We start from the raw sequence: 26,041 nt of genomic DNA on the forward strand, positions 1-26,041 counted from the left end.
CGTTACGTCCAAAATATTTGTTCACCGATTGGGTGTCATTCATCCTCCGGTGTCTCTCTTTTTCATCCATATCCACGAACATCTTCATCTATATGAAGAAACTTCATCTGAAAAAAAATTACCCAACTGATGTGACAGTTGTGATTTGAAAGTTTGATTAAATTTGGATCGTTGAGAGATGAATATCACAACTGCTACATCAGCTGGATAAATTTTTTTGTCAAATCTTTTCTGATTCTAGTATTTCCGAAAAAAAAAGATTTCTTCGCGTGTAAACTCCAAAAGGAAGTCCCTTCATTTAATTTAGAGGGAAGTAGATAAAGTTACCTTCCTCTCGGGTTTTCAAGCAAAGGAACCCTTCATTTCTAGATGAAGAAACTTCGGGCGAAGAGAGAAAGAGAGAGAAACATGGAAGAGAATAATGAGAGAGTCAATGGAGAAGATGACAGTGAAACGGATCGAATTTTTGTTTTCAGGGTGTTTTATTACTTCTTGCAAATAATTAGGGCTTTATTGTAATTGATTGATAGTTTTGGATTGACTTTGCCAATTCTCCATAAATATCAAAAGTAGAGCTCTACATAAAGATCTCTCAAAATAGTTCTCAAGAGCTCTAGCTCTATATATACCAAGGCTTCTTTTAACAAACACAAACCCTACATGAAATGACATATATACAAGGGAAGAAAGTAATAGTGACCAACACCAAAGACTAGTTCAAAGAAAAATAAAAATCAAAATGAACATAGAAATTAAATATGATTTTTGTAAAATTCTAAAACCATTTAAGATAGACCCAGAGTCTCACTCAATGCATCAATCTATACGTTTAATTTTAGATCATTGCGATTTAAAAAGTAGTCTATGAGAGTATGTGGTAAGAAAAATACTATATCGTCAGGTTCTGAATCAAATATGAAGTAGTAAAACTCTTAGAGAAGAAACATTTTCTCATGTTCTTTAGACTATTCTTTTACAAAGTTTTGAATGACCAAACACTGTCATGTCTTGGGAGCTTTATGGTGTAAATAGTCACCTTTGTTTTTTTCTTATCTTTATTCTTTTTAGCCTTTAGTTTGTGTAATGTATTAAGTGAGTGACATGCTACCATCCTCCACCTGCTTTTCAGCTTCACTTTTTGTTCTAATATTTTTGTCTTTCATGTGAAATGATCCACTACCATTGTTGAAGGTGATGGAGGCACATGGAGGAAAGGAAGGTCTACTTCCAAAAAAGGGGACTTGTCAACTAGAAAAGCAAAGACAAAGATTGAGGAAAAGATGAAGTAGAAATGTGAAAAAGTAGAGAGAGAAAAAAGAAGCTCAGCCCACATTAGATAAAATATGCTTTTTGACCCCCCTCTCAATTAAAAGAAATAATTTTCTTCTAAGTAGAAGAATAAAGAGATAAAGGGAACAAGTGAGAGAAAGATGGAGATATGATGATGTGAAGTAGCTAGTTTTTTTTTAAAGGGCAAGTAGAAGTCTATCCAAATATCTTTAGCATGTTAGAAGAGATGGAGCTTGTTTGTTCTTTCTCTCTTATCTCTTTATTACTTTTCCTTTTCTAATTGTTTTTGTTTGTTGAAGAAACTACCTTTGGTTCTACTATATAAAGATAAAGAAGCCAAAAAATGTTAAAATGCTTTACTACAAAGATTTACTGCATCTTTGTTTCTTTTATGTAGTTATGTTAAGTACCTTTTCATGGAGTCGTAGTTAGGCGGAGTTCAATCTTCGTTGGTCTAGTCTTTAACAATACGATGTGAAGCGTTTCGAAACAAAAAGAGTTTAATAATACTACCTCCGTCCAAAATTAAGAGTCCACTATTTCTTTTTGGGATGTCCCAAATTAAGAGTCACATTCCTAATATATCATATAAAATCCCTTACTTTTCCATGAATACCCTCTCTTTAATATTTTCATATATGGTGCATTAATTAAGCTAATTAAGGCATTTGACACTTTCCAATACAAAAATTGATTTTTTTCAATCAACAAATTCTTTCTTTTAGATTAATATAGTTACTTTAAATGACTAATGGTCAAATTTGATTGATAATCCTTGAATTACTCTAACAAAAGTTATCAAATAAATAAGGGTAAACTCGGAAGAAGAAAAACTATGAAAATAAGTTGGATTGTTCTTATGTCATGGTATATATAAATAATACCATACCAGTTTGTTATGTATGGATGATGAGGTTCCTTTGATAGAGAACAAATTCCAATAGCTGATCTATTTTTTCTATTTAACTAACATTTGTGACGCGATGTTCATAAAAGAATAAAGATTGAGGCGCTTTTATTAAATGGCCATGCTAGTCATTTGAGCTAATTAAACATACACAGCTAAGGGCCTCCAAGACGAGGGTTGGTAATAAAAGTTCGCCACCAAATGAGTATTTCCCAATTAGAACCGATAAGATCTCAAGACCCATTGCTGATATTGAGTTCTTTATGTTAATGATGTTCTTTATGTTACTTTTATTGATCACAAAAACACTGGTTAAATCAACAACATTCTAAAGGCGCCCAAATTTCCTAAGGCTCCTTCAACCGGAGTAAAAGGATGTGGCCCCAAATTAGCACTCTCCATCCTTGGATCCTAACTTGGTTAAAACATCTATAGGCGTTATTGTTTTGGCACTCTCAATTTTATAGACCCACCCAACCCACCAAAATCCATTGATCCGAAAATGTAAAATTGCATATGGGTATGTGAATTTTTTTCACAAACTTCACTTTTTTTTGTTCCTTCTCTAATTCTTCTCTCTCTCCCTCTCTCTCAATTTTTTTTTTATCATATACGAAACCTATTCCAATATTTTCTCTATACTCTTTGAGCTTGTCTAATTGTGGGAAAAAAATATCCAGAAGACCGCGCTACCTGACTCGTTCGTCCGAGAGAAAAATGGCCCGCGGGCACCCGACAGTCAAACGATCACTACCCGACCGGCCCGAAAGAGTAGGCGGGCCGGTCTCGGTCAAAATTCCATGTCGGACCGCCCGCTAACCAACTTCAAATGGACCGAATGATTGACCGTTTCAAACGAACTGAATGACTGTGGTGGCACCCAATAGTTTTGTAATGCTGTAGGTACTTGTTATGTTTTTGAATGATGCCAAGATGCTATGACATTGAATGATGCAGAAATGGATGCAATCCCATAACATTTGATTTGCAGACTTCCAAACTTGTGACTTTCTGATGGTGCCTAGTGCCTACTGCCACATCTTTTGTTATTCCTTTTTTGATAGTTCACTTATATAATTTGACATATTTTGGATTCTCTTTTTGCAAACAAGATCAATATGTTGATCTGATGCTATTTCTGAGTGTTTGGTATGGTTTTGTCGTGGAGCTAACCTTGAATCAACAACATATTGTCCAAGGATGTGCTTTGTCTTGGGCCCTTATAGTAGATTCAACGATTAACACAAGTCTTAATTTTATTTTGTCAAATGATGATCAAATTTATTTTTATAATTATTTGTGTTTTTTTTGTTAAACTTTTTCATTTGCAACCTGTAGTTTTGTTTGTCTGTAATGCAAATGATTTATAAATTTTTGTAAAATTTTAATTGGAAAGTCCAGACTGAGAACGTTCGGCGTCCGACTGGCCCGATAAAATAAACGGTCTTGGACAGTCAATGGGCAAATAATTCTTGAAAGAAATCGTCCGAGTAAATAGGTGGTTGATGGGCCTAAAAGGTTACCCTAAAAGGTCTCCACCCGCAAGTATACGGGCGTCAAGTAATAACCCGGTAAGACCGGGATCGATCCACGAAGATAGGAAGGTAATACTAATACCGAAAGAGTCTAACCCACCGGTTTAAATGTCAGGCACTAACTCAGACTAAAAACGAAAAGATAATAAGTTGGGTTTTCAGATTGATTTAAGATAAATAAACAAATAAAACGAACTAATCTAAAAGTGAGAGATTCGGGAAGAGTCGAGCAAGAATCGAATGAGAGGGATACTTCGATCCACAGAGTCGATAGTGACTAGTACTAATGATCTTATAAGCATAAAAAGTTAGTTAACTTCACCCATGTACTTGGATGGGTCAACGAACTCTTGGTTTAACTCAGATTCCAGTCCATGAACGGTCTAAAAACCCGGAAGATTTTATCATTAAAAGCAATAAAACTCTTGTCACATCAAAACATGTTTCACGAGTATCCGACTACAAAAGTTAGCTAGACATGGCGATACAAATAATAAACGGGAAGAAAACAAAGAAAGTTAAGGTGAGAATCTCCCTATTCCGATGAGGGGCGAGACTAAGATCGACGGGAAATATATGTGTTGAAGTGCTGTCGATCTCCCTGTAACAGAATGCAGGGGTCCTCTTAACAGTATACAATGGGTGTCCTCTCAGCAGAACTTGACCTCCCCTTATCAGTCAGTATCATCTTCTTCCTTTCAAGAACAGTCCACCATGAAAGCAACCTTCAAGCCTTCTCTCTCTAAGATTTCAACACTCAAAACCAAATCAAATATAAGACAAAGCAAGGCAAAAACATTAGGAGTAAAACCCCTAAAGTTTCCGGCGAAGGAGATGGTCGGAGAACCCTAGAAGAACCGGCTAAGGAGATGATCAAATCCGGCTAACTCCATAAGAGTCTGGCTAAATCCGACTGTTCCGAGCCAAGTATATTCCGTCCCGTGAAGACCCGTGCCCGCAGCTGGTGAAATCCCGCGATCTCTGTCCCCTCCTAGCTTCAATCCGAGCTTGAGCTGCTCCTGTGAAGATCCCGTGCTGCTGTGCTCTCTGGTTCTCCGAGTTGTTGCTGAAGACTTCAAAAACCGAGCTGCTCTCGTCCCTTGAATGGTGATACCCGAGCTGCTTCTCGTGAAGACTAATGATAAACCCCTAGACCCGAGTTGCAGCTGCTGTTCCCGTCTTCTTCCCGGCGATTTTGATCTGCCGGCCAAGAGATAGCCGGCACTAGTCCCTTTCTCTCCAAAAAGTCCTAAACCCTAATGCTTTGATTGAGAAGATGACCTGATTTTTGCTTATTATTTTCCCTCTTTTCTTTTCTAAAGGCACCCCAAAGACTAAAACTCTCTAAAATCAAGTCACTTGGTGGGGGTGGGGGTGCCTACAAGTTTCTTCATTTGTCTCTTTTCTTTCAACTCTTGGGCCTTTGGGTTTTGGATTTTGGGCTCCCTTAAGTAACCAAGGGGTGCTTGCATAATTGTTTCTACTTCTTCTAATTTTCAGAAAAGACAAAAATATCTTTCGGCTTCTTTCCTCCGTAACTTTTCCGTCCCAACTCCGATTCGACTTCTGTCTTCGTCGTTGGGTTCACCATTGACTCCACTTTCCATCTAACCCCTGATTTTCTCAAAATAACAAAAATACCCCCTGATGCTCTTTCCTTCCGGCTCTTCCACATGAGATGAAAATGTGATAAATGTTCCGTTTTATTCCGAATGAAGCGTCAAACTCCAAATAAGGTACCTACCAAGAAAAACACATAAATAGTTAGAAATAAAACCCGAAACGAACTAACTCATCGAAGTTAAGTGATCCAAATGTGGCATTTTAACGCCACATCAGTGGTCACCAACATTTTACGTCTAAAACCGATCGACTCAGACTGATTCCCACCCCTAATCTTGTCGCAGTAAATGTCATATTTATTTACTCTTTAAAGTTTAGATCTAGTATGTATTTTCCGTTTTAAGTAAAGATCAAGCGAAATGGAAAAATGGTCAACATAAGGGTAGGTGACCTACAAACACTTGAAGTCCGACCTAATTGGTCAAAATCATAGCATGGAAGGGCCCACTTCGAGAAATCTAAAACCGCCTGTCACTTTTCTTTAGGCACCTCGTCACGAGGGAGGAAACTTTAAACATTCCGTTCCTATAGTCGGAGGCTCCTTCAGAATTTCCCTTGAATTTGTCCGCATATCAATCAACTACTACATGTTGTAGCTGGCAGAAATATGGAACTCCAACAATTTCTTTGTCCTTTTCAGCAAAAAAAAAAAAAAAAAATTTCTTTGTCCTCCGTGCTCCCTATTTCCATGAAACAGCCACTTCAATGTCTTTGATGGTTCTATGGGCGTCGAAAGTACGAACGAGATGGATGTCTATTGTCCCAACCGTTCTTGTTAGTTTCGGTCTAGAATCTATACCATTCTTACACTTTGTCTGGAAGAATAACGATAACCAATCTAGTCACGTTTTCATGTTCCTATTCAACACTTTATTTTTTTGATTATTCTCAAAGAATATGATGTTCTTTCCCAAACGTATGAATACAACGACTATCTTAAAGTACAAATGAGAGATCTTTCTCAATCACTTTAAATACTAAATATGAAAACGAAATCGATTTACTTCGTGTTTTGTTATCGTAATTGTAACTCCATGAGCTAAATATATGCGAATGTGGTTCTAAGGTGTTGACATAAACTCCAGAAAGTCCTTCACTAGGATACCATTCGATTTACTTCGTGTTTTGTTATCGTAATTGTAACTCCATGAGCTAAATATATGCGAATGTGGTCTGTGGCTCATGAAACTGGATTATGCAATCGAAATCGAAATCGAAATGGGGTCAGCAATTGGAATCCCTTTAAGCGACATCAATGTATTTTTTTTTTGTTGAAAGGACATGAATGTAGTTAAGCTTCCATTTTTAAGAAAAAAGAAAATACAAGGTATATACATCGTTTTCTCTCATCTCTTTTCTCTCTCATCTCTTTTCTCTCTCATCAGTCATCTCTCTCCTCTCTCTCTTCTCTCTCTAAGGGGTGAAGAAAGTACCTTACACACCTGCAAGTAAGCTCTCTTCTTTATCTCTCTCTATATTGTCTTTGTCTCTCTCTCTCTCTAATTTTCTCTTTCCCAAGTCTTAATCGCACATTTATATTCTATACTGTTTGTTAGGATTTAAATTTCCTCTAATAGAAGCATTTCGTTTCATCTTATGGATCTATATATTTTATGGTTTAATTTCTATTTACGGATATTTTTGGACAATAATGATACCCTAAAGATTGGATTTTTTTTTTTAATTTCTTGGCAGAAACATCTTAGATTTGGAAAGTTGGGGTTTCTTTTTGAGCCATTTCAGATTATAATTGGAACCCTTGTTACTAATATTGTTTCAAAATCTGGGTGTTTGATCTATCTAAATTTCGTACATTGAATCAATTGTTTGTGATTTTGAAGCATGGAAGAATTTACTCTTATATTGATAGTTCTAGAATTGGGGATCCAGACTGAATTCCAATTCTCAATGCTTTTTTTTTCAGATTAATCAGGATTGCCATCTAAATTGGTTGAGCTGATAAGATTTCAATCTTTGCTTCAATTATTCTGTTTCTTTAACTATAATGGACGACGATATACGTGAATGGGGAGGTTACTATGAACAACCTAGGCATATTCATCTTGAACAATCCAGGCTTCTTGGTCTACAGCTTAGGCCAAGTGCTGTAGATAGAGATGTTAAACCCTTTCTCACTCATCATCAACATCAACATCAACATGGTGGAGATCCACCAATTATGGTTAATAATGGAGGTTATCACCATAGGGGTTATGGGGTTTCAGAACCACAACCCTCCATGGATTTTATTAATGATGGTTGGATGAACCATAGAGAAAATAAGCTTCTACATGGGCTATCTAGGAACCCTAATTTTTCTCATTTTTCCGAAACATCCAATTCTCATCAACCGTTTCACATGCCACCACAACCACCTCCACAATCACATGATGCACCAAATGATGATAGATTCTTTCAAATGGAAGAACCAGTTATTAAAAAAGACGCTCCTTTGAAGAAAAGATTAACACCAAAATCCCCGAAAGTAAAGAAACCAAAGAAGCCAAAAGATGAAACACTTACCTCTATTCAAAGATCAAAGCCTCCTAAACATCAAAATGCTGGAGTGATTATACATGGAATTGACTTGTCGGGAATTCCTACACCAGTTTGCTCTTGCACAGGAGTTGCTCAACAATGTTATCGATGGGGTTGTGGTGGATGGCAATCAGCTTGTTGTACAACAAGTATATCTATGTATCCATTACCAATGAGCACAAAAAGGCGTGGAGCAAGGATAGCTGGTCGGAAAATGAGTCAAGGAGCATTTAAGAAGGTCTTGGAGAAGCTAATGGGGGAAGGTTATAATCTCTCTAATCCAATTGATTTGAGGTCTCATTGGGCGAAACATGGTACCAACAAGTTTGTCACAATCAGATAGCTGTATGTACAATGTGGGTACGTTGATGAACCTCTACCGTTGCATTTGGCCTGTTTCTCCTGTATATATTATATATGCTCTTGACTTGTTGAGGAAGCTTACCGGATAGTTTATTTTTAACAAATTTTCTTAGTTCATGTTACATGTTTTTTAAATTGAGACGTTCAGGTTCACTGAACGTGTTTATTTCCTTCTGTTTTTTTTTTTGTTTTAGTTAAGGAAAATCGATCTTACTTGGACGTGACAACTAATCAGTTGATGCATGAGATTTGATTAATTTACCCTTGTAGTAAAATTTCTTTCCATTCTTTGCCTGACGTTAGTAAGAATTGATTTTGATGACAGTACTTATGCGATATTTACAAGCATCTATAATTTCATTCAAGATCTTGAATAAATTTTATTTTGTTATGTGGGTTTAGTAGATCAAATACCTTATAGTTGCTTTCTCTATGGATTTGTTTATACAAGTGAGTTATGTCTCTACCGAATTTGTCACTCTATAATGCAATAAGTGCATAATATATTTTCGTTCCATCCATGATTCATGAGTTCATTGACAGGTTCATCAGTGCCCTAAAAAGTAGGAATACTATAAAGTGCCTCAATGTTTAAACATATAAGGCATATGTTTAAGGAGATGTCATTTTTGATGAAACATTCTTACTTTTTGCCTTGGAAAAATCTTATGAAGAAAAAGAAATATAAGCAAATGAGGTTTAGAAACCAGGTAACATTTTCGTGCATAGGCTTCAACTACATACTTTGTTTTACGGTAACTCTTATTTTATGGCTAATAAGATGGTTATATTTCAAAATATTTCGGTCCGACTGAAATATTTCCATTGCCATGCCTACCGAAATTTTCATGATTTTGAATCTTCGATGCTTCATATGCATATAAATGCCATCTATCAGACCACACTGTGAAGTACTTAAATACCTAATCCAGATTTCCTGATGAAAATTCTTTATATTTTTTTCTTCTTCTTCTGGGTTTGTTAATGGTAGAAATGTATATCGAATAACAGTAATTATGGGATTTAGATATCTTGACTGGGAGCATCTCCCGTAACCTTAAGTTTTCCTTCTCGACGAGGAAAATTTAGATAGAGTTAGAAACTTTGTAGATTCTCATAGTCTACTCCTAAAAATGTTTGAATATCTGCACAAATGGTGACTTAAAACTCTGATGATGGGTTGACAACATGACATGGTAGATTTTGTTCTTGCTTAGAATTTTAAGGGCTCATATGACTGAGAGAATGAGTTGTGTTCTGAAATTCACAACATATCAGAAGTGTTAACATTTTTATATTCGGCTTTCATTTTTGTTGAAGTTAAGAGTCGGATAAACATTGTATTTCTTCTGGTTTCTGCAATTGCTTGTTAGCGGCTCTCTCTAGAGCTGTTTAGGTTCTATTAACGTGGGTCTGTTTGTGTTGAGACGATGTCAGGACTGTCCAAATATGTTAGATGTTGGGTCTGCACACATGAATAAGGCAAGCGTGACAGATTATTTTTCGAAGAACATATCCTTTTTTCCTCTTCTGTAGAATATACCATCTAGTTGCCCTTTCGGTCAATCTTTGCCTCTTTGGATATGATATAAGATCGAACGAGCACAAGAAAGTTGCCTAAATTTACTAATAAAGGTTGCGGTACATAAAGACTTAGCCAATCAAGATTGATTCGGAGAGTATCATTACTTTTATTCCAAAACTTTAGTAGATTAAGTTTTGCCCCCTAATCTTCATCTTCCCCTCACCTCTACCACCACAACTTCCTGCCACTATCATCATTCCCGATCACCCCTCACCACCATTCTAAATCAAGTCTGTGGAAGGCGTCTCAATCATTTCGACTTCTGAAACACCACTCAGTTTGCCTTGATATTCTTTCAGGACAGTTCTAGGTAAACTAGATCACAAAATTTTGTGGGCAGTGCTAGGTAAACTAAATCACTAAGATGCTCTTTTCAATCTTGGAAATAGTAGAGACAAAACTATGCTGGCCTAGCATTGTTTAGTTTATGTAGTCTGTCTTCTTCTTTAGTCGTTATAATTCTTTTTTTTTGAGTTGTTAGCGTGCCTCAAGAGTCGTAATTCTTCTTCCTCCCAAGGGTAGGAGCACCTTTTTTCTTCTTCCAAAGTGCCATCTTCTTCTCGATCTTTTCTAGTGTAATCTTCGGATTGTCAACTCCTTCCCCTTAAACCCAAGAGGAACACCAACTAATTGTCATACACATTTGAAAACCCTTGCCTAAATCAATTTTCTATGCGAGAAATGTTTATTTTCTTTAAAGTTTGTATTCAGAGTTTGACTCATAAGTTGATGTGACATCTTTGTGACCATATATTTTAATCAGTTGTATTTTAAAATTTTCAATCATTAAAGTCAAAGGTACATATTATTATCATTCGATCGAGTGATCCGAGTCAAATGAAAAGTGATGGTAAGAGTCCCAATTCATGTTGAAAGATTACCAATATGAGTTTAAAATTCTCTAACAATAACTCAAAATCAAACACCCTTACACATAGGCAACTATGCTCCTTAGTTGGAAGCTACAAGAAGGTTTAAGTCTACCTTAATTTAGAATAAAATGAGAACATGTTATCCACTAATAACCCCAATTTATACTTTTCCAAGAGATCAATAACTGACTTTGAAAAAGTCCATCCTCCCAACCACAAATAACAAAGGGTAGGCACAAAAACATAACAAACTCAACCAATAAACAAAAAAGAAAAAACAATCACCTTCCAACTATTTTGCCATTTCTAGACATCAGAGCAAATACAAACTAGTTTTTGTTTTGTTTTCTCTCTTCTTTCATTTTCTCAGGTACCCATGATTGAAAGATCGATTGAACTTCGAGTTTGATTGATCGAATAGATCGATTTGGGTACTAACATGATGAAATTATGAGCAAAAGGAAGAAAAGAAAGCAAAACAGGAAGTCTAGATAACATAAAAAGAAACATCAAGGACTTATTATAAAAGAACAAGAAGAAGGAAGAAAAAGAACAAGAATTAACAGATGAAGTTATTGAAGAAAGCTTCAGCTGTTTTAAAAGATCAAAACAGTATTTTGCTAGCAAAGTTGGCTGGAAAAACGTCGAACCGGAACCCGGATCTTGAAACTGCAGTCATTAAAGCCACAAGTCATGAAGAATCAAAGGTTGATTATAAGAATGCACAAAGAGTCTTTGCTTGGGTTAGAACTTCTCCTACTTTCATGAAACCTTTAATTTGGTCATTATCTTCACGTATGAATAAGACTAGATCTTGGGTTGTTTCACTTAAAGGTCTTATGTTAATGCATGGGATTTTTTGTTGTAAAATACCCGGCATTAGAAAGATCGGCCGTCTTCCTTTCGACTTATCAAACTTCCGAGATTGTCATTCGAAGTCTCCATTGATTTGGAGTTTAAGTGCTTTTGTTAGATCTTACTTTGCATTTCTTGATCAAAAGTCTGTTTTCATGGCAACTTTATTAGAAGAATATCATAAAGGAAGATCAAGTAAAGAAGCTCCAATGGTTCAAGTTCTTGAAGAATTGGAAAGATGTCAAAAACTTCTTGATATGTTGATTCAAATTAGACCAGATGGGATAATTTGTTATACTTTGGTTCTTGAAGCTATGGATTGTATTATAGTCGAAGTTTTCGATGTTTATAGCCGAATTTGTAGTGGAATTGCTGGTGTTTTGGTTGGTGTGTTAGGAGTAAGTCAAGTTGAGGCAACCATGGCATTAAAAGTACTACAAAAAGCAGCTTCACAAGGTGAAGAACTATCTTCTTATTTTGAGTTTTGTAAAGATATTGGAGTTCTTAATGAATCAGAGTTTCCGAAAGTCGAACAAATACCCGACGAAGATATTAGAGATCTTGAAAGGATAATTATGAATGGTGTTATTGAGAAAAAGAGAATGTATCTTAAGTCAAAAGATCACCACCACCACCATCATCATAATCGAATACTCAAAGAACAAGATCACGAAAAGAACGATAAAAATGATTTGTCTAAGACTATTGTTACCCATAATTGGGTAGTTTTTGATGATGATAGTCATAATAAGAAGATCAAGGAAGATAATCAAATGATGATAAAAGAATGTTCAACTAATGTTATTGAAGATGATCCATTTGCAGCTTCATTGAATTATCCACCAATGATTTTATGTGGTTACGAAAATAATGGGTATTCGAATGCAAATGGTTTAGTTCAAATGGGAAACTTCTATACTTCAAACAATGGAGCTTTGTCTGTCATCAACAACACTAATAACCAAACAAATTTAATTCTATCTTTATGATTTATGAATGAAAAAATTGAAACTTTTTTTTCCTTTGTTTCTTTTCTTTTTTTGGTATTGAAAGTATTTTGACAGAACAAGAGATGTGGCAATCCTAAGTTCATCAGTGTTTCTCTTATTTAGACCACTCCTTACATCATATATGAGTTGTATTTGGTGATTGAAATGATATGAGAAAATATCTCTCATTTTGATCTTTCTCTTTCTTTAGTTTTAAGTACTTAATATTTAGCTAGAAAGCATAACCTAGTTGTGTTAACTTGTATTAAGTTTGTGTTAGTTTCCTACTCAAAATCAATTGGCAACCGCTGAAGTGACAACATATGTTTGTGATATGCTATGTCATGAGATTTGTGGTAATCCCACATCGCTTGGAGGTGTCTCGGAGCCCTAGGGTTGGGCTATGGACAAGATTGTTGTACTTCAGGAGGTGGTGGACTATTTGGAGTGGGTGTGGGCTTAATAGCATGATAGTGGTGTCATTCAGGCCAGACCGAACCAGCCCATTTATTGACAGCCCGTATGATTCGGTCTTACTCATCTGAACACGCGGGTCGACCGATCCATAAGATATTCAAGCCCAGCCCAAGCCTGCCAATAGGAGAGCTGTTAGCCGACAGGGCATAAATGACCAGATAGGTTGAAAATTTACTCAATTCGAGGACGGACTAGGCAAGAGCGGACCTAGCCTGTCTAGATAAACACCTGCATTAGATAAAAATATCATAAGTAATGCATCATCAAGGCTAACCCTGAGGCAAAGGTGAGCAAGCTTCGCTTTCGACCACCAAGGTCAAAGGGAAAAGCAAAGCTTCGCTTAGGCCACGAGGGCCAAGACGGCACGAAACTTTCTTTTCATATAGACTTTTTTTTGGTGTGAAGATCAATCAATGTTCATAGTACAATGACATAAATGTTATAAGATGATAAGGTCTCTAGAATTTCCCCAATTTCTCCCTCAAATATCATCCCAAAACCAAGCAAAATAATAAAACTTACCTTAAAAAAATTTAATTAAAAGGAAAAATAAGAAATTACATGAAAAAGTAAATTAAAAAAAACAAGAAATTAAAATTTAAAGATTTTATTGAGTGAGAGAAGAGGCATTGTTGTTGGCATAGGCGCTTGTGGTGGTAGTAGAAGGAGAAGAAATGTTCTTGTGATTATGCATCCACACTTTAAAAACTTGTCTACTAATTCCTAAACTTCTACAGAACCGTCCGATCTGATCTTCATCACCATTCTTATCCTCATCTTTCCTTATCATCTTCCACCCAAGTTTCTCAGCAAATTCAAGCATCTTCTCTTTCTGTTCAACCGTAAATTTAGTCCTATTTCTCTTCTTATTAACTGTGGACCGTTCGATCTCATGTGAACTCATTGAATTAAGATGTCTCGCGCCGTACTCTATCATTTCCTCTTCTTCTTCGTATAAACTATCTCTTGAAATACTCACATTACTAGCTATAACGATTTTACGATGGAAATTACGGTGACAACCACACGCTGCGCATTTTAGCTCTCCCGGTGAAGAATCGTTTAGTGTGAATTCACCGCAACCGTCGGTGGCGTAGCTGCCGAGACTGGCGGCGTGATTTCTCAAACAATCTCTGTAGCTCTCGTTTGAACCTTCTCCTCCTGCCATTCTCTCTCTCTCTAACTCTCTTTCTCTCTCTAGCTTGTTGTGCTTCTTTATCTTATCTTTCCCTCTTTCTCTCTCTCTCTCTCTCTAGTTCATCAACCTGACTGCTCTAAATAAAAGCCGTACGGGGATGAGTGAAGTTACTGTTTTGCCCTTAAAATAAGGGAATAAATCTGATCTATTATATGGTACATGATGAGAGGACTTCTTCTATATATATACGTCTTCACGTTGGGAGATTTGTGTTAGAATATATTCCTCAATCTGTTAAAGTGTGGCGTTAGATTCATGTGTCTAATGTGTGTTGTGATACATTGAAGAAACATACTAAACTGCCCGAAAAATGAGGCTGACAACAGACTGAACGCTGATGTGGGCGGTTCTCATTGGACGGACCATGTCGAGAGAGACACGATCCGTAGAATTGGAGTCGACTACACCGGCGTTCAGTCTGTGGTAGACACAATTTCTCCATACACATCGAACAATTCTTTTAGAGCATTTTGATGGGGACCTCTAGCTCCTGAGTTTAGAAGTTTAATCTCCGATGGTTAACGATAAACTTAAAATTTTTACTTATATCGAAGGGTGAAGTTTATTTATGTGATTCAAGACCTAGACAATGTTTGGGTCTTCTTGTCGTAGAGTGGAATTAAACACAATCGATACAGTGCCCTGCACAAGTATAGTCTTTGTCGTGTAATTAAGTCCTAGAGGTAACTATTTGGGTCTAATGATGGGAGAAGGGAAAGGTGTCACTGTTACCAACCATATGAATAGTGTCACAGCACATGCTTGGATGAATCAAATTTGATTTTAAGTTTTATTGATGAAAATATATTTACATACATTTACATGGGAGAATCAAATTTGATTTTAAGTTTTATTGATGAAAATATATTTACATACATTTACATGGGAGTATATATTTACATATTGAGTTGGTCTACAACTCTAATGTGAATTTTGGTAGCCGTAGTTCAATTCATGATGACTTGATGAGAAACTATACATGCTCTATGGAGTGACACAAGTAGCTTGATCCATCCTCGTCCTCTTTCAGGTCACACAAGTAGTTAAATTATTCAATACCATTATTTGAAAACACATAGAGTTATTTGTCGAAAAGCACCCTATTTTGTGACCAGCTTCCCGTGAAGTCCCCTATTTTATCAAAAATATCCAGTAGACTTCTTTTTCCGTTACCGTTAAATGTCCGCTACTCTGTCTCTTCCATCTCATCATCTCTCTCTGCCACGTCATGTCTCTCGCCACATCATCATCTTCTCAGATAAAGTCATTGACCGGCCAAAAATTCCGGCAACCTGCATACTTAAAAAAATAATTTCTCTTTCTTTTCACCTCACCTCTCTCTTCTCCGGTGAAGGAGAGAGAGTAACGAACATTTAACGGTAACGGAGGAAAGATGACCTTCTAGGTATTTTTGATAAAGTAGAGGACTTTGCGGAAACTAGTCACAAAATAAGGCGCCTTTCGAAAAATCACCCAAACAAATAAATTTGCTACTTCCCTTTAATTAGAATAAATAAGTTTGTTCTTAGGTGTGAACTGTGAAGTTGTCGGTCTTGTTCGAAAAAGGAAAACAAGAGTAGTGACAAACAATATAAATTTGGGCTAGAAAAAGGAAAATAAGAGTAATTATAACAAAATTGTTAATGAAAAAATGAACATAGATTGGTTAGATATAGCCCGACCAAATGATGGATATAATTAAAGATTAAAGATAAGAGAGAGATGGGCACAGATTGTAAAGTGAGAAGCAAGGAAAGGGTTTACAGAGAGCCCGTGATATTTTTGGCAGATTGAGTATGGGCTAATCCAATAATTCACATCTCTGAGAGTACCTTAAAAGTGTTGTTGGAAATTGAAAATTTTCCAAACCAATCTTGTATTTTTCCTACTTATTAGCCTAGATTTATACTAATAAATTGGTGATCTATTTGGAAGTATTTTGTTTTTCTAGGAATAAGCTTCCATTTTCAGATGATTCAAATAGACTATATTTTAAAAGATTATGTATTTGAAAATATACACCGATGTTCATGATAAAAGTTGTGAGAATGGTCCCACATTGAAAATTAGTATCCGAGATGAGTGAACTCCCTAACACTTCAATGTTAATTCTAGTGTTAGGAGTATTTCTTTCGAACTCCTCGCCCCTATTCATTTGATTTCTATGAGTGAGTTATCTCTCTTCCATTGATTTCTCCTAAAGATTAGTATAGATGATTTGTTTGGTCAAGCATATAGATGTATCTCGTACACATCCTTTTAAATGGAAATGTTTGTGTAGAAAAACCCGTCGGCATTTGTATAAGTAAGATTATAATAACAAAGTCCTCTCAATTCATTGCTCATACATTATAAGTTAGACATTTAAAAATTTAACATGGTACTAGAGCTAGGTTGAAATGTGATAAACCAACAACGACACGTCCCCCACCTCCAAGTCACTAACAAAAAAACACGTCTTAGATTGAAAAGAACATATAGGGACCATGTTTTTCTTTAATTTTATATTAAATATCTACAAATGGTTATAAGATTATCAATTAATTTAAGAGAATAAGAGCTCTTAAACATGCAACAATATCCAAAATATTATAAGATTAGAAAATACAATTTGAATTTCTTCACGTCTTAAGTTCGCGTATTTGTTTATATTAACAGAGGGAGATATTTTATTGCTTCGAATCTAATATATGAGAAATTCATCTTTAGAATCCATACCTAGGGATCTATATAAAATTTTATCCAATTGAAAGATAGCATGAAAATACTTATTATCGTCGGAAGGCTTCACTTGTGTGGTTGCTTATTTGCCCCAGAGTCTAATGACGATACTTGCTTCATTTGTTTGTCGATCACAAACAAACTTATTTTATTTATTTTATCAGGTAACGAATTAGTCTCTAGTTAATTGGTCAACTGAAGAACAAAAAGAATCGTCGATAAGCTTCCTAAAGCACATACTCAGTGCCTTCAAAATTTTTCTTGTAAACCTGGCCACATTAGACTTCTGCCCCATAGGGCACTCAAGTGAGATGGCAAGTACTTCAGGGGGTTGGGAAGTCTTATGGGCGCTCCATACAAGTGTTAAAAGGGTTACTTGTTTAATTTGCCTTGAAGGAGGCGTCTTTAAGAGTTGAAGGAAGGCATCAATAAAACTTCTCACCAGTTTTGGATTTTTCATCCATGGAAAGTGTGAAAAGGTGCTTCCTGAAAGTATTAAGGGTGTCTCTAAAACCAAAATTTTGAGAAAGTATGAAGGAAAAGGGCGTAGCACTTGGTATGTTTTTCGGAAAATCTAAAAGTACCCGACTTTTCTAACAAGCACCTGTTGACCCTTATACATGATGCATTAAAATATAAAATAATAGATTAGGGAATGTTTACATACGTCAGTAGAGATTTGAGCTTCTTCTGATCTCGAAGGTTGTATATGATTACCCTCAAAATCGAACGGTTACCATTAACCCTAGACATCTAATGGTTGACATTCCTTCGAACATATTAGCTGGTACTATCGACGGATAAACGAACATGTATTACAGAGAAAACAAACGGGTATGGACGACAGTCAACCTTTGCCCACGTCCGTCCGCTTAGAATCTATCGGGCCAGTGGGGTTTGACCAATCAACTGGTCACCAGGTGCCAACAGACCTTTCAGACTTGAACGGACATGTGCAGGTCCCAGGTTGTTCTCGTGCTACGGCAAGGCGTGCGTCGTGCTATCGTATTCCTTAAGGAAGATTGAGCTATTCAAGGAGCCAGACCTTGATGTGCTATGTTGGGCATATTATGCCGAGGCGACCTAACGGGACAAAAAGGTCGTGACACCAGGCCACCGGGCCAAATGAAGAAGCATCTTTCTCCCATTTAACCTCAGCCATTGAAATCCAACGTTTGGGATGAACACTAACTTTTATCTTTGATGGGAACAAGAGCTCAACCCAAATGGTAAAAGAAGCAATTTTAGTTCCCTGGTTAGTGAGGGGTCATTTTCCTTGTCAGAGCATTTTCCCTATTCCAAAATAACAACAAAAACTTAAAGCACAAGTTTTTAACTTCCCTAATTCCACTAAATTATTGAATACAAAAGAAAGAAAGAGATAAATAAAAAGATCCCTAAACTTGTCAGCAAATGAAATTGATCAGTTTTAGCTACTTGTCAATGAAGTTCACCACTCGTCACAAATCATTATCTATAACGTTTATTCTTACCCCTAATTATCAATCCCTTCCTCATTCATCTCTCTAACTTCTCTCTTTCTCTCTCTAAATTTGCTCTGTGCCATGCAGAATGCCAGCTGCATCCCCACCAGTCACCACCACCCCAAACCTCTCTTATTGTCTTACATAACTTTGCCCTCTTGTGCCGTCATTTTCTCTATCCCTATATATATTACACTACCTCAATTACTACTAGGTATTACTAAACCATGATCACCTCTTTTTCTCTCTTTTTGTTCTTGGCTCTCTTGACATTTTCTTGTTTTCAGTTGATTTCAGCTGATTTTGGTTCTGAGATAGATATCTCATGGGGAGGAGATAGAGGGAAAGTATCTGAAAATGGTCGTCTCTTACAACTATCCCTAGACAAAATCTCGGGTGCCGGTTTTCAATCCAAAAATGAGTATTTATTTGGTCAAATCGACATGCGAATCAAAGTCGTACCCGGTAATTCTGCCGGTACTGTCACTGCCTACTATGTACGTAAATTCTCTCCGTCCTATACATATATAGGAGTTTTACCCTCACTTAAAGTTTGACTCAGAATCTTACTGTCTTTGACTTTAACTTGTATATACTTTCATTGGAATACTGAGAAAATGTTATATCAGTTTTTGAGTCAAAACTCTAAGAACACTGATACAATATTTACTTCCTCATTCCCGATATATAGATGGTTAAAATGATTTATTGCTAATTTTAGTTGATGGGTTTGCAGTTATCTTCACAGGGGAGTACACACGACGAAATAGATTTCGAGTTTTTAGGGAATGTAAGTGGAGAGCCATACATATTACACACAAATGTGTACACACAAGGGAAGGGGGAGAGAGAGCAACAATTCTATTTGTGGTTTGATCCAAGACTCGATTTTCATACTTACTCTGTTCTATGGAATCATCAACAAATACTGTTAAGTATTGTTTCTTGCCACTTTTTAGTTGGGGAATGACAGATTAGACTTGGGTTGTTATTTTCCCATCAAAAGTTGGATTTTAACTCACTAAAATAATTTTATCTTAAAAGGTAAAAAAGAGAAGTTTTTCACTTTCTACACATGTCAAGTTACTATTGGTTCCTAAAAAATTACCTTAAAATTTCTAAGGGTTATTTTCCTAAAGGCACCCTACTTTGTAATCAGCTTCCCGAGTAGCTCCCTACTTTATCAATAATACTGAGAAGGCCCCCCTTTTTTCCGTTACCGTTAAGTGTCCGCTACTCTCTCTCCTCCATCTCATCACCTCTCTCTGCCACGTCAACTCTCTTGCCACATCATCATCACCACCGATAGGGTCGCCGACCGGTCAAAAATTCCGGCGACCTTCAACTTAATTTTTTTTACTCTCTCCTCTCTTTCTCTACACAATCCGGCGAAGTGAAACCCTTCGCCGGTGGTCTCTGCGAACACACTTAAAAGGTCTGACCAGACTCCGGCGAAGGGTTTCCTTTCGCCGGAGTGTTTAGAGAGAGTGAATATATATTTCTTTTAAGTATGAAGGTCGCCGGCAGGTCGTTGGAATTTTTGACCGGCGGGCGACCTTATCAGAGAAGATGATGATGTGGCGAGAAAATTGGCGTGGCAGAGAGAGGTGATGAGATGGAGGAGAGAGAGTAACAAACACTTAAAGATAACGGAAAAAAAAGAGACTTTCTCGGTATTTTTGATAAAGTAGGGGCTACGCGGAAAGCTGGTCACAAAGTAAGGGGCCTATAGGGAAATAACTAAAATTTTAATCCCTCTTATTGTTGGTTGGATCATTAGACAGATGGAATTTCCAAGTAAGTTGACTTTGTGTTTTTGGAAGAATTTATAGAGACAGTGGTATAAATTTATTGGAATCTAGTTTCTTTTTGGTTTTTATTAAAACAGACATTTCAATTGTCATTTTATTTAAACTTCGAAAATTTTGCAAAATTCGTACCAATTTACGGGTAATTGATCTTCTTTAGACCTAAACAAATTTGCAAATCTGTACTTGTAATTTACATAATAGATACTTAGAGTCATATAAAGTAACATCGTTTTGACATTTCATGTTTTTTTTTTCAGATTCTCTGTAGATGGAACACCTATCAGGATCTTCAGAAATGCCGAAGGCTTAGGAGTACCATACCCTAAATCTCAGCCGATGCGCCTTTATTCAAGCATATGGTGCGCGGATAACTGGGCCACAAAGGGTGGGCTCGTCAAGACTGATTGGAACCAAGCCCCATTTGTTGCTTCCTACAGAGAATACAAAGCGAACGCTTGCATATTTTCAGGTGGAAAATCATCTTGTTCTTCATCTAGAGGGAAAGCAAGTTGGTGGGATCAGACTCTTGATTCGCAGGCAGAAACAAAACTCAAATGGGTCCAGAAAAATTTCATGATTTATAACTACTGCACCGATTTTAAACGCTTTCCTCAAGGAGTACCCCGTGAGTGTTCCTTATCACCGTAAAACATAAATAAAATAAACGATAACTACAAGAAGACGAAGAAGAAGAAAGACGTATTTCTTGGAGTAGGTTTCTGTTTTATTGTATCAAAATGTATTAAGAAGTGAAATAGTTCAGGTGAAAGTATATATGTAATTCCATATAATGATAATTATAATTTTATCTAGACCCTCTTTAGTAATGTTTTGTTTTCGCCAATGTGAGTTTGGAATAACAATATACAAACCAATGGGATAAGCATGCTTTGATCCAATTAGGTCAACACCAATAGAAAATATCTTGAAAGTGGAGCTCTCGCTGAGTGGTAACTCGTATCGAGAGACTGGAGTTCGAATATTACCTTTATCCCTTTGAGATAGTAAGCTAATGCATACAATAGTTATTAGACCGGACGAAAAAATGCCCCAGTCATGCATTCAAGCAGGACTAGTTATCAGATTCGCAATAGCTGATCCAACTACATCTGTCAAGTATGGGCAGGCCAGTGTAGGCCAGCCTGATTTAGTGATTTGTGCGGACGGACTGGCCTGAGTCGGCTGCATAAATAGCAGGCCGGCCCAAACAGGCTATCATATAGGATATAGCTGAAGGAAGTTGCTAGGTATAAGATCTTAGATCTTCGTGGTTTGGCCTTTGTATTTCAGTTCATATATAATGTGACAACGAGTCAACCACCATTTGAATGAAAAATTACACAAAAAGTAATATGTCAAAATCCTATCAATTCATCACTTGTAGAAAATGGTTTTACAAGTACGACGAAATGTACTTGAAACTCATAAAATTTTGCAGCAGAGACAGTAATTCAGCACAAATAGATGAAGTAGTGAATAATCCATGAGAGATATGAAAGAACTGAAGTCATGAACAAGGGAGTTAGGAAGATTAATATGCCAGAGGTGGGTTTAAGGTTCAAACTCATTATTGCATTGCTGAAGCACTTGGTAGATAGTGGTGCCTGGAGCTGGAAGAGGAGGTAGAGGTGGTCGGTGGAATAATGGTGATATTGTATTGTCACATGTGAGAGTGTGATGCCGTTTTCGCACTGCTCGAGCTGGAGGGTCCATAGACATCACAATCATACCTTGTTCGTCCACTAACGGAAGCTCTCCTCGTTTCCTCATGGTTTCTGTGAACCGTTCTTTGATTTCGCCATCCTTTTAATTCAAAAGATAGATATAAGTTAAGCTTACACAAAAGAAAGTATAATTATTAGACTTGTCTCAAAATATGAAGCAACCTATGCGCCACCAGGTCATTCACGACACATCATATAATAGGAATGCAGCTCAATTTGGACCAAGAGGTAAGCTTTGTCAAAATATTCGAGATAGAAATACAAACATTTGAAGACTCAATTACATAAAATGATGACACAGAAAGCATAATAAAAAAAAAATCGTCGTGGAACCCAAATCATGTTCCTGAATAAGCACTATACCTAGGAAATTTATTGTGATAAGTTCTATTCCAATTCGAATAACAGAGTAAGTCACCCCGTATTAAAGTATGAATCTATAACGAATCAAACGTACTTGAATTGCATCCTCCTCCCAATTTTCATTTGCGAGAATCAGCCAATCAAGTACCAAGTTCTAGATATGCCTCATGAGAAAGAATATCAATACAAATCTTAACATGGTGGTTACTAGCATGAACAATATAAAGGGGGAGGAGGAAAAGTGGAACCGGTTGAGAAATAGAGGTTCACATCCGCCCAAACCCAATATGCACAAAATGCACTTACACCTACATTACTTACAAAGAACTTTAATACATGGGTTATAATGTAGCACCTTCACACAGATTCTGGATAGGCATTTCGGGTACTTTAGGTGCATAGGCTGGTCTGGTGGAGAAGCTTGGAGTGATCTAGAATAGACCCATACCATGAAAGAAAAAAAAAATGTACCGTGTCGATCTACACAGAGTCGGCATGTGGAGTGGTGCTTAAATTAGGAACTATGTAATTGTATTGAGGCAAGTGTTATATCGCCTTCAGAACTATCGAGATGGGGAATCGTACACAATACACATGGTTAATGACATACTATCACAACCTGAATTCAAGTTAATCGGCTCAATCGGGAGCCAACAGGTTTGGTCTGTATGCCTTGAATAATGAGTCGAAAACTTAAAATGCGATGCAATAAGAGATGTAATCCTAGTAATGGTCCCTCGGACACATAAACCACTCAAGTAGAATTACATCCAAATCTATCAATGTTTGTCACTGAACTGCATTTTTCTCAAACCCATCGAATATCCAACATAAGAATTCGAAAATCCCAAACATTATAGATAAAGAAAAGAAAACTATTAATGGAAATAGGAAAGCTTTCAGTAGAGCAAAATCACATCTCAACCAAATAACATAGAACTACTTGATCTAAACAGGACCTAAAAAGGTTACCAGAAGAATGAAAAGAAGAGACATTCTTACATTGAGAACAGAAGAATCTGGGACAGGGCATTTGACAGGATGATCTTCATCAGAAGGCTCAAGTGGATGACCTATGGGCTTAAACTCTGATTCTACTTCCACTCCATTTACACCACTGACTCCAACATTGCAACCATTCTCAACTCCAAATGGGATTTCAGTTTCTTTCTTATCCTGAAAAGAGTAGAAAAGATTAACAGTTCCATTGAACCCAAAAAACTCAAACAAGAACAACCCAAAATTTCTAAAAGAAACCCTGAAAATTGACAGGAAATATTTATGGACCACAAAGATTTTGGAAAAAAAAATGGGGGTTTGGGGGATTACCAATACATTATCCCCACTTGTGAAACCCATAGAAAGAAATGATCATTCGCTTATTAGACCTGACAATCAATCTCTAGCTCACCTACCCACACTACCTGTGTGTGTGTGAGAGAGAGAGAGAAAGAGTCTAATAAAAGAGAAAGAGAAGAACAAAATTTCCACCAATTTCTTGTGTTTCTTTTTCTTTTTGTTCATCAACATCTGTGTCTCTGCTTTTTCTCTTTTGTGCTTTAACAAACACAAACAGGACCAATGAATTTCAAAAAAGAAGTTTGCTGCTGTATGGACGGAAGACTCAACTATATGAACGGAACATTTATCATAAAGGTTGGGTTTCTTTTTAAAGGAAGGCCCAATTTCATTTTCTTTTTTGTTAAAAGGACAAGCTTTCTAGGCCCCGAATAAATTTCCAAAATATTTTTGAAGGACGATTTTAAATACACTCTCTTACTCAAGGTCGAAAATACCCTTTCTTTGACTAAAAATATCAGGAAATCCATACACAGTAAATATGAAGTTTTTTCAACGACTAAAAGGGAAAACGAGCGAGGGAAATTGGGAGGTTTCGCGAGGGAAAATTAGACGATTTTTTTGCTACCAAATTATCAATCTATTTTAGGTTTAGGTGATTCTAACTCTTTATGTGTTGTTTGAAGATGATTTTAAGGGTTTTGAGTTAGTTTTTGGTATAGAGATCTAAAGAAAGAAAATTTCAATTTCCTGTGTATGTTACTAATTTAATTGAACCCCAAGTTTCATGCATAAGTTTTTGTTGGATTAGTATGGAAGTTGTGGAAGTATAGTTGATGCAAAGAATGTGTTTGATAAAATGTTTGAAAGAGATGTCGTTGCTTGGAATGCAATGTTAGTTGGTTATACAAGATTTGAGCTGGTTGAAATAGCTGAGAAGTTGTTTAATGAAATGTTTGCGGGAAATATTTCTTCTTGGACAATCATGGTAGGTGCTTATGTTCAAATTGAGAATTCCATGAAAGGTTTGGAAGTTTGCAATGTGTTTGCAAGGCACTGCAAGTTGTTTGATGAAATGTCTGTGAAGAATATTTCTTTTTGGACAATCATGATAGGTGCTTATGTTCAAATTGATAATTTCATGAAAGTTTTGGAAGTTCGCAAGGTGCTTGCAAGACACTACAAGATCGTTGTAAGACTCTGCAAGGTGTTCGCAAGACATTACAAGGTGTTTGCAAGGTACTGCAAGGTGTTTGCAAGCTAATGCATACTGAATAATTAACACATATGAGAATTACAAAAATGCCACAAGTAGGTTAGAGAAAGAGAGAAAATTTTGATTTTTTTTTTCTACTAAGAAGGTCCTTTTCTTTGTGCTAGAGAATTACATAAATACCACAAGAAGCTGAATTCTATAGAACTTTGATGAAACATTTTTAACTAAAGCAAAAGCTTTTTAGGGAGATATGGTCAAACTTCCCTTAATTTCTTTTATTAGACAAAAATATTTTGATTCATTTTCAGGTCCAATGGTAGATTGGGCCAAAAGAATTAGTAATGGCAGAAAAAAACTACCAGAATATCATAATAGCGAAAATGTTCATTGGGCAGATATTACGTAAAAGGAAATAAGAAGTTTAAAATGGCGTGTGAATCCTCCCAATAAATCCCAATTGCTTCATCTTCAACCGAAATAGTGTGATTTTCTAACTCTACATTCTATTTCTGGCGAACAAACTACTGTTTGTTTTCATGAATGCCTTACATATATCTTGAGATTATTGATCGATTTTGTTTGTCTTCGACAAACTGCTAAATTGTCTTGAACAAAATGATGTTTGTTTGTTTTGTACAAATCGCTGATTGTTCATTATTATTTTTGTTTATTTTTTTAATTCTTTTCGTAGGACACCTGTTTGTCCCATTGGTCCAACAGGTTACAACGAGCACAACAAATTAAAATCATCATAAAACATTACAAACATATTTAAAACAATTGTTTGCAATGAGCTATACAAATATAAACATTACAAGCATATTTAAAACGACAACTTGCATCGAACAAACAACAACTTGCATCTACCAAACTACAACTTGCAACAAGCAAATTACAGCTTGCAACAAGCAAACAAGAGAAATGAAGTTTTGCCATTATTAAAAAATGTGAACTCACCCGTGCTGGTGAACAAAATTCCCTACTGAAACCGCTAATTTGGTGGCCTGAACTGCAATTTTAGAATATTCTCGTTTTTTCACTATATTGATATTCCGTGGCTTCTTTGCCAATTGTACCAAATTCTTAGTCCAAACCGCCATTTTTTCTTTCTTTTATGGGATGCTTTCTGCTAGGATATTGTTGAAAATCTTTAGTTTTCTCTCGGCTACTCCATTTAGTTGTGGTGTGTAT

General features: G+C 36.3%; 4 protein-coding genes and 1 pseudogene across 5 annotated transcripts; 3 read left to right on the forward strand and 2 right to left on the reverse strand.

Annotated features, from left to right (window-relative positions):
* The first annotated feature begins 6,625 nt into the window (after positions 1-6,625).
* Positions 6,626-8,544, forward strand: LOC147564140 (protein BASIC PENTACYSTEINE2 pseudogene; annotated as a pseudogene). The gene is made up of 2 exons (XR_015226086.1): positions 6,626-6,803; positions 7,280-8,544. The product of XR_015226086.1 is annotated as a protein BASIC PENTACYSTEINE2 pseudogene (transcript).
* A 2,362-nt stretch (positions 8,545-10,906) lies between these two features.
* LOC147564141 (putative clathrin assembly protein At1g25240) lies at positions 10,907-12,753 on the forward strand. Its single transcript, XM_086643781.1, has one exon. The coding sequence runs from the start codon at positions 11,280-11,282 to the stop codon at positions 12,555-12,557; it is 1,278 nt and encodes a 425-aa protein (XP_086499907.1). The 5' UTR covers positions 10,907-11,279; the 3' UTR covers positions 12,558-12,753.
* Positions 12,754-13,543: 790 nt separating this feature from the next.
* Positions 13,544-14,285, reverse strand: LOC147564142 (zinc-finger homeodomain protein 11-like). Its single transcript, XM_086643825.1, has one exon. It carries the CDS (start codon positions 14,200-14,202, stop codon positions 13,642-13,644), a length of 561 nt encoding a protein of 186 aa, XP_086499951.1. The 5' UTR covers positions 14,203-14,285; the 3' UTR covers positions 13,544-13,641.
* Positions 14,286-18,358: 4,073 nt separating this feature from the next.
* On the forward strand, positions 18,359-21,060 carry LOC147564143 (xyloglucan endotransglucosylase/hydrolase protein 24-like). Its single transcript, XM_086643801.1, has 3 exons — positions 18,359-18,934; positions 19,174-19,367; positions 20,506-21,060. Exons 1-3 carry the CDS (start codon positions 18,665-18,667, stop codon positions 20,894-20,896), a joined length of 855 nt encoding a protein of 284 aa, XP_086499927.1. The 5' UTR covers positions 18,359-18,664; the 3' UTR covers positions 20,897-21,060.
* A 541-nt stretch (positions 21,061-21,601) lies between these two features.
* LOC147564144 (uncharacterized) lies at positions 21,602-23,978 on the reverse strand. The gene is made up of 3 exons (XM_086643811.1): positions 23,665-23,978; positions 23,338-23,511; positions 21,602-22,051 (listed from the first exon to the last, which is right to left on the reverse strand). Exons 1-3 carry the CDS (start codon positions 23,692-23,694, stop codon positions 21,800-21,802), a joined length of 456 nt encoding a protein of 151 aa, XP_086499937.1. The 5' UTR covers positions 23,695-23,978; the 3' UTR covers positions 21,602-21,799.
* Positions 23,979-26,041: the final 2,063 nt, after the last annotated feature.

Source organism: Eschscholzia californica, unplaced genomic scaffold (genome assembly GCF_041429995.1).
Source record: "Eschscholzia californica isolate CP2 unplaced genomic scaffold, dmEscCali1.0.p SCAF_1, whole genome shotgun sequence".
Lineage (NCBI taxonomy): Eukaryota > Viridiplantae > Streptophyta > Magnoliopsida > Ranunculales > Papaveraceae > Eschscholzia > Eschscholzia californica.

Coding starts and splice junctions, on each gene's coding strand:
- LOC147564141 (XM_086643781.1), top strand. CDS start 11,280: ATGAAGTTATTGAAGAAAGCTTCAGCTGTTTTAAAAGATCAAAACAGT.
- LOC147564142 (XM_086643825.1), bottom strand. CDS start 14,202: ATGGCAGGAGGAGAAGGTTCAAACGAGAGCTACAGAGATTGTTTGAGA.
- LOC147564143 (XM_086643801.1), top strand. CDS start 18,665: ATGATCACCTCTTTTTCTCTCTTTTTGTTCTTGGCTCTCTTGACATTT. Junction 18,935..19,173: donor GTACTGTCACTGCCTACTAT/GTACGTAAATTC, acceptor ATGGGTTTGCAG/TTATCTTCACAGGGGAGTAC. Junction 19,368..20,505: donor TGGAATCATCAACAAATACT/GTTAAGTATTGT, acceptor TTTTTTTTTCAG/ATTCTCTGTAGATGGAACAC.
- LOC147564144 (XM_086643811.1), bottom strand. CDS start 23,694: ATGGGTTTCACAAGTGGGGATAATGTATTG. Junction 23,512..23,664: donor CAAGTGGGGATAATGTATTG/GTAATCCCCCAA, acceptor TACTCTTTTCAG/GATAAGAAAGAAACTGAAAT. Junction 22,052..23,337: donor CAGATTCTTCTGTTCTCAAT/GTAAGAATGTCT, acceptor TTGAATTAAAAG/GATGGCGAAATCAAAGAACG.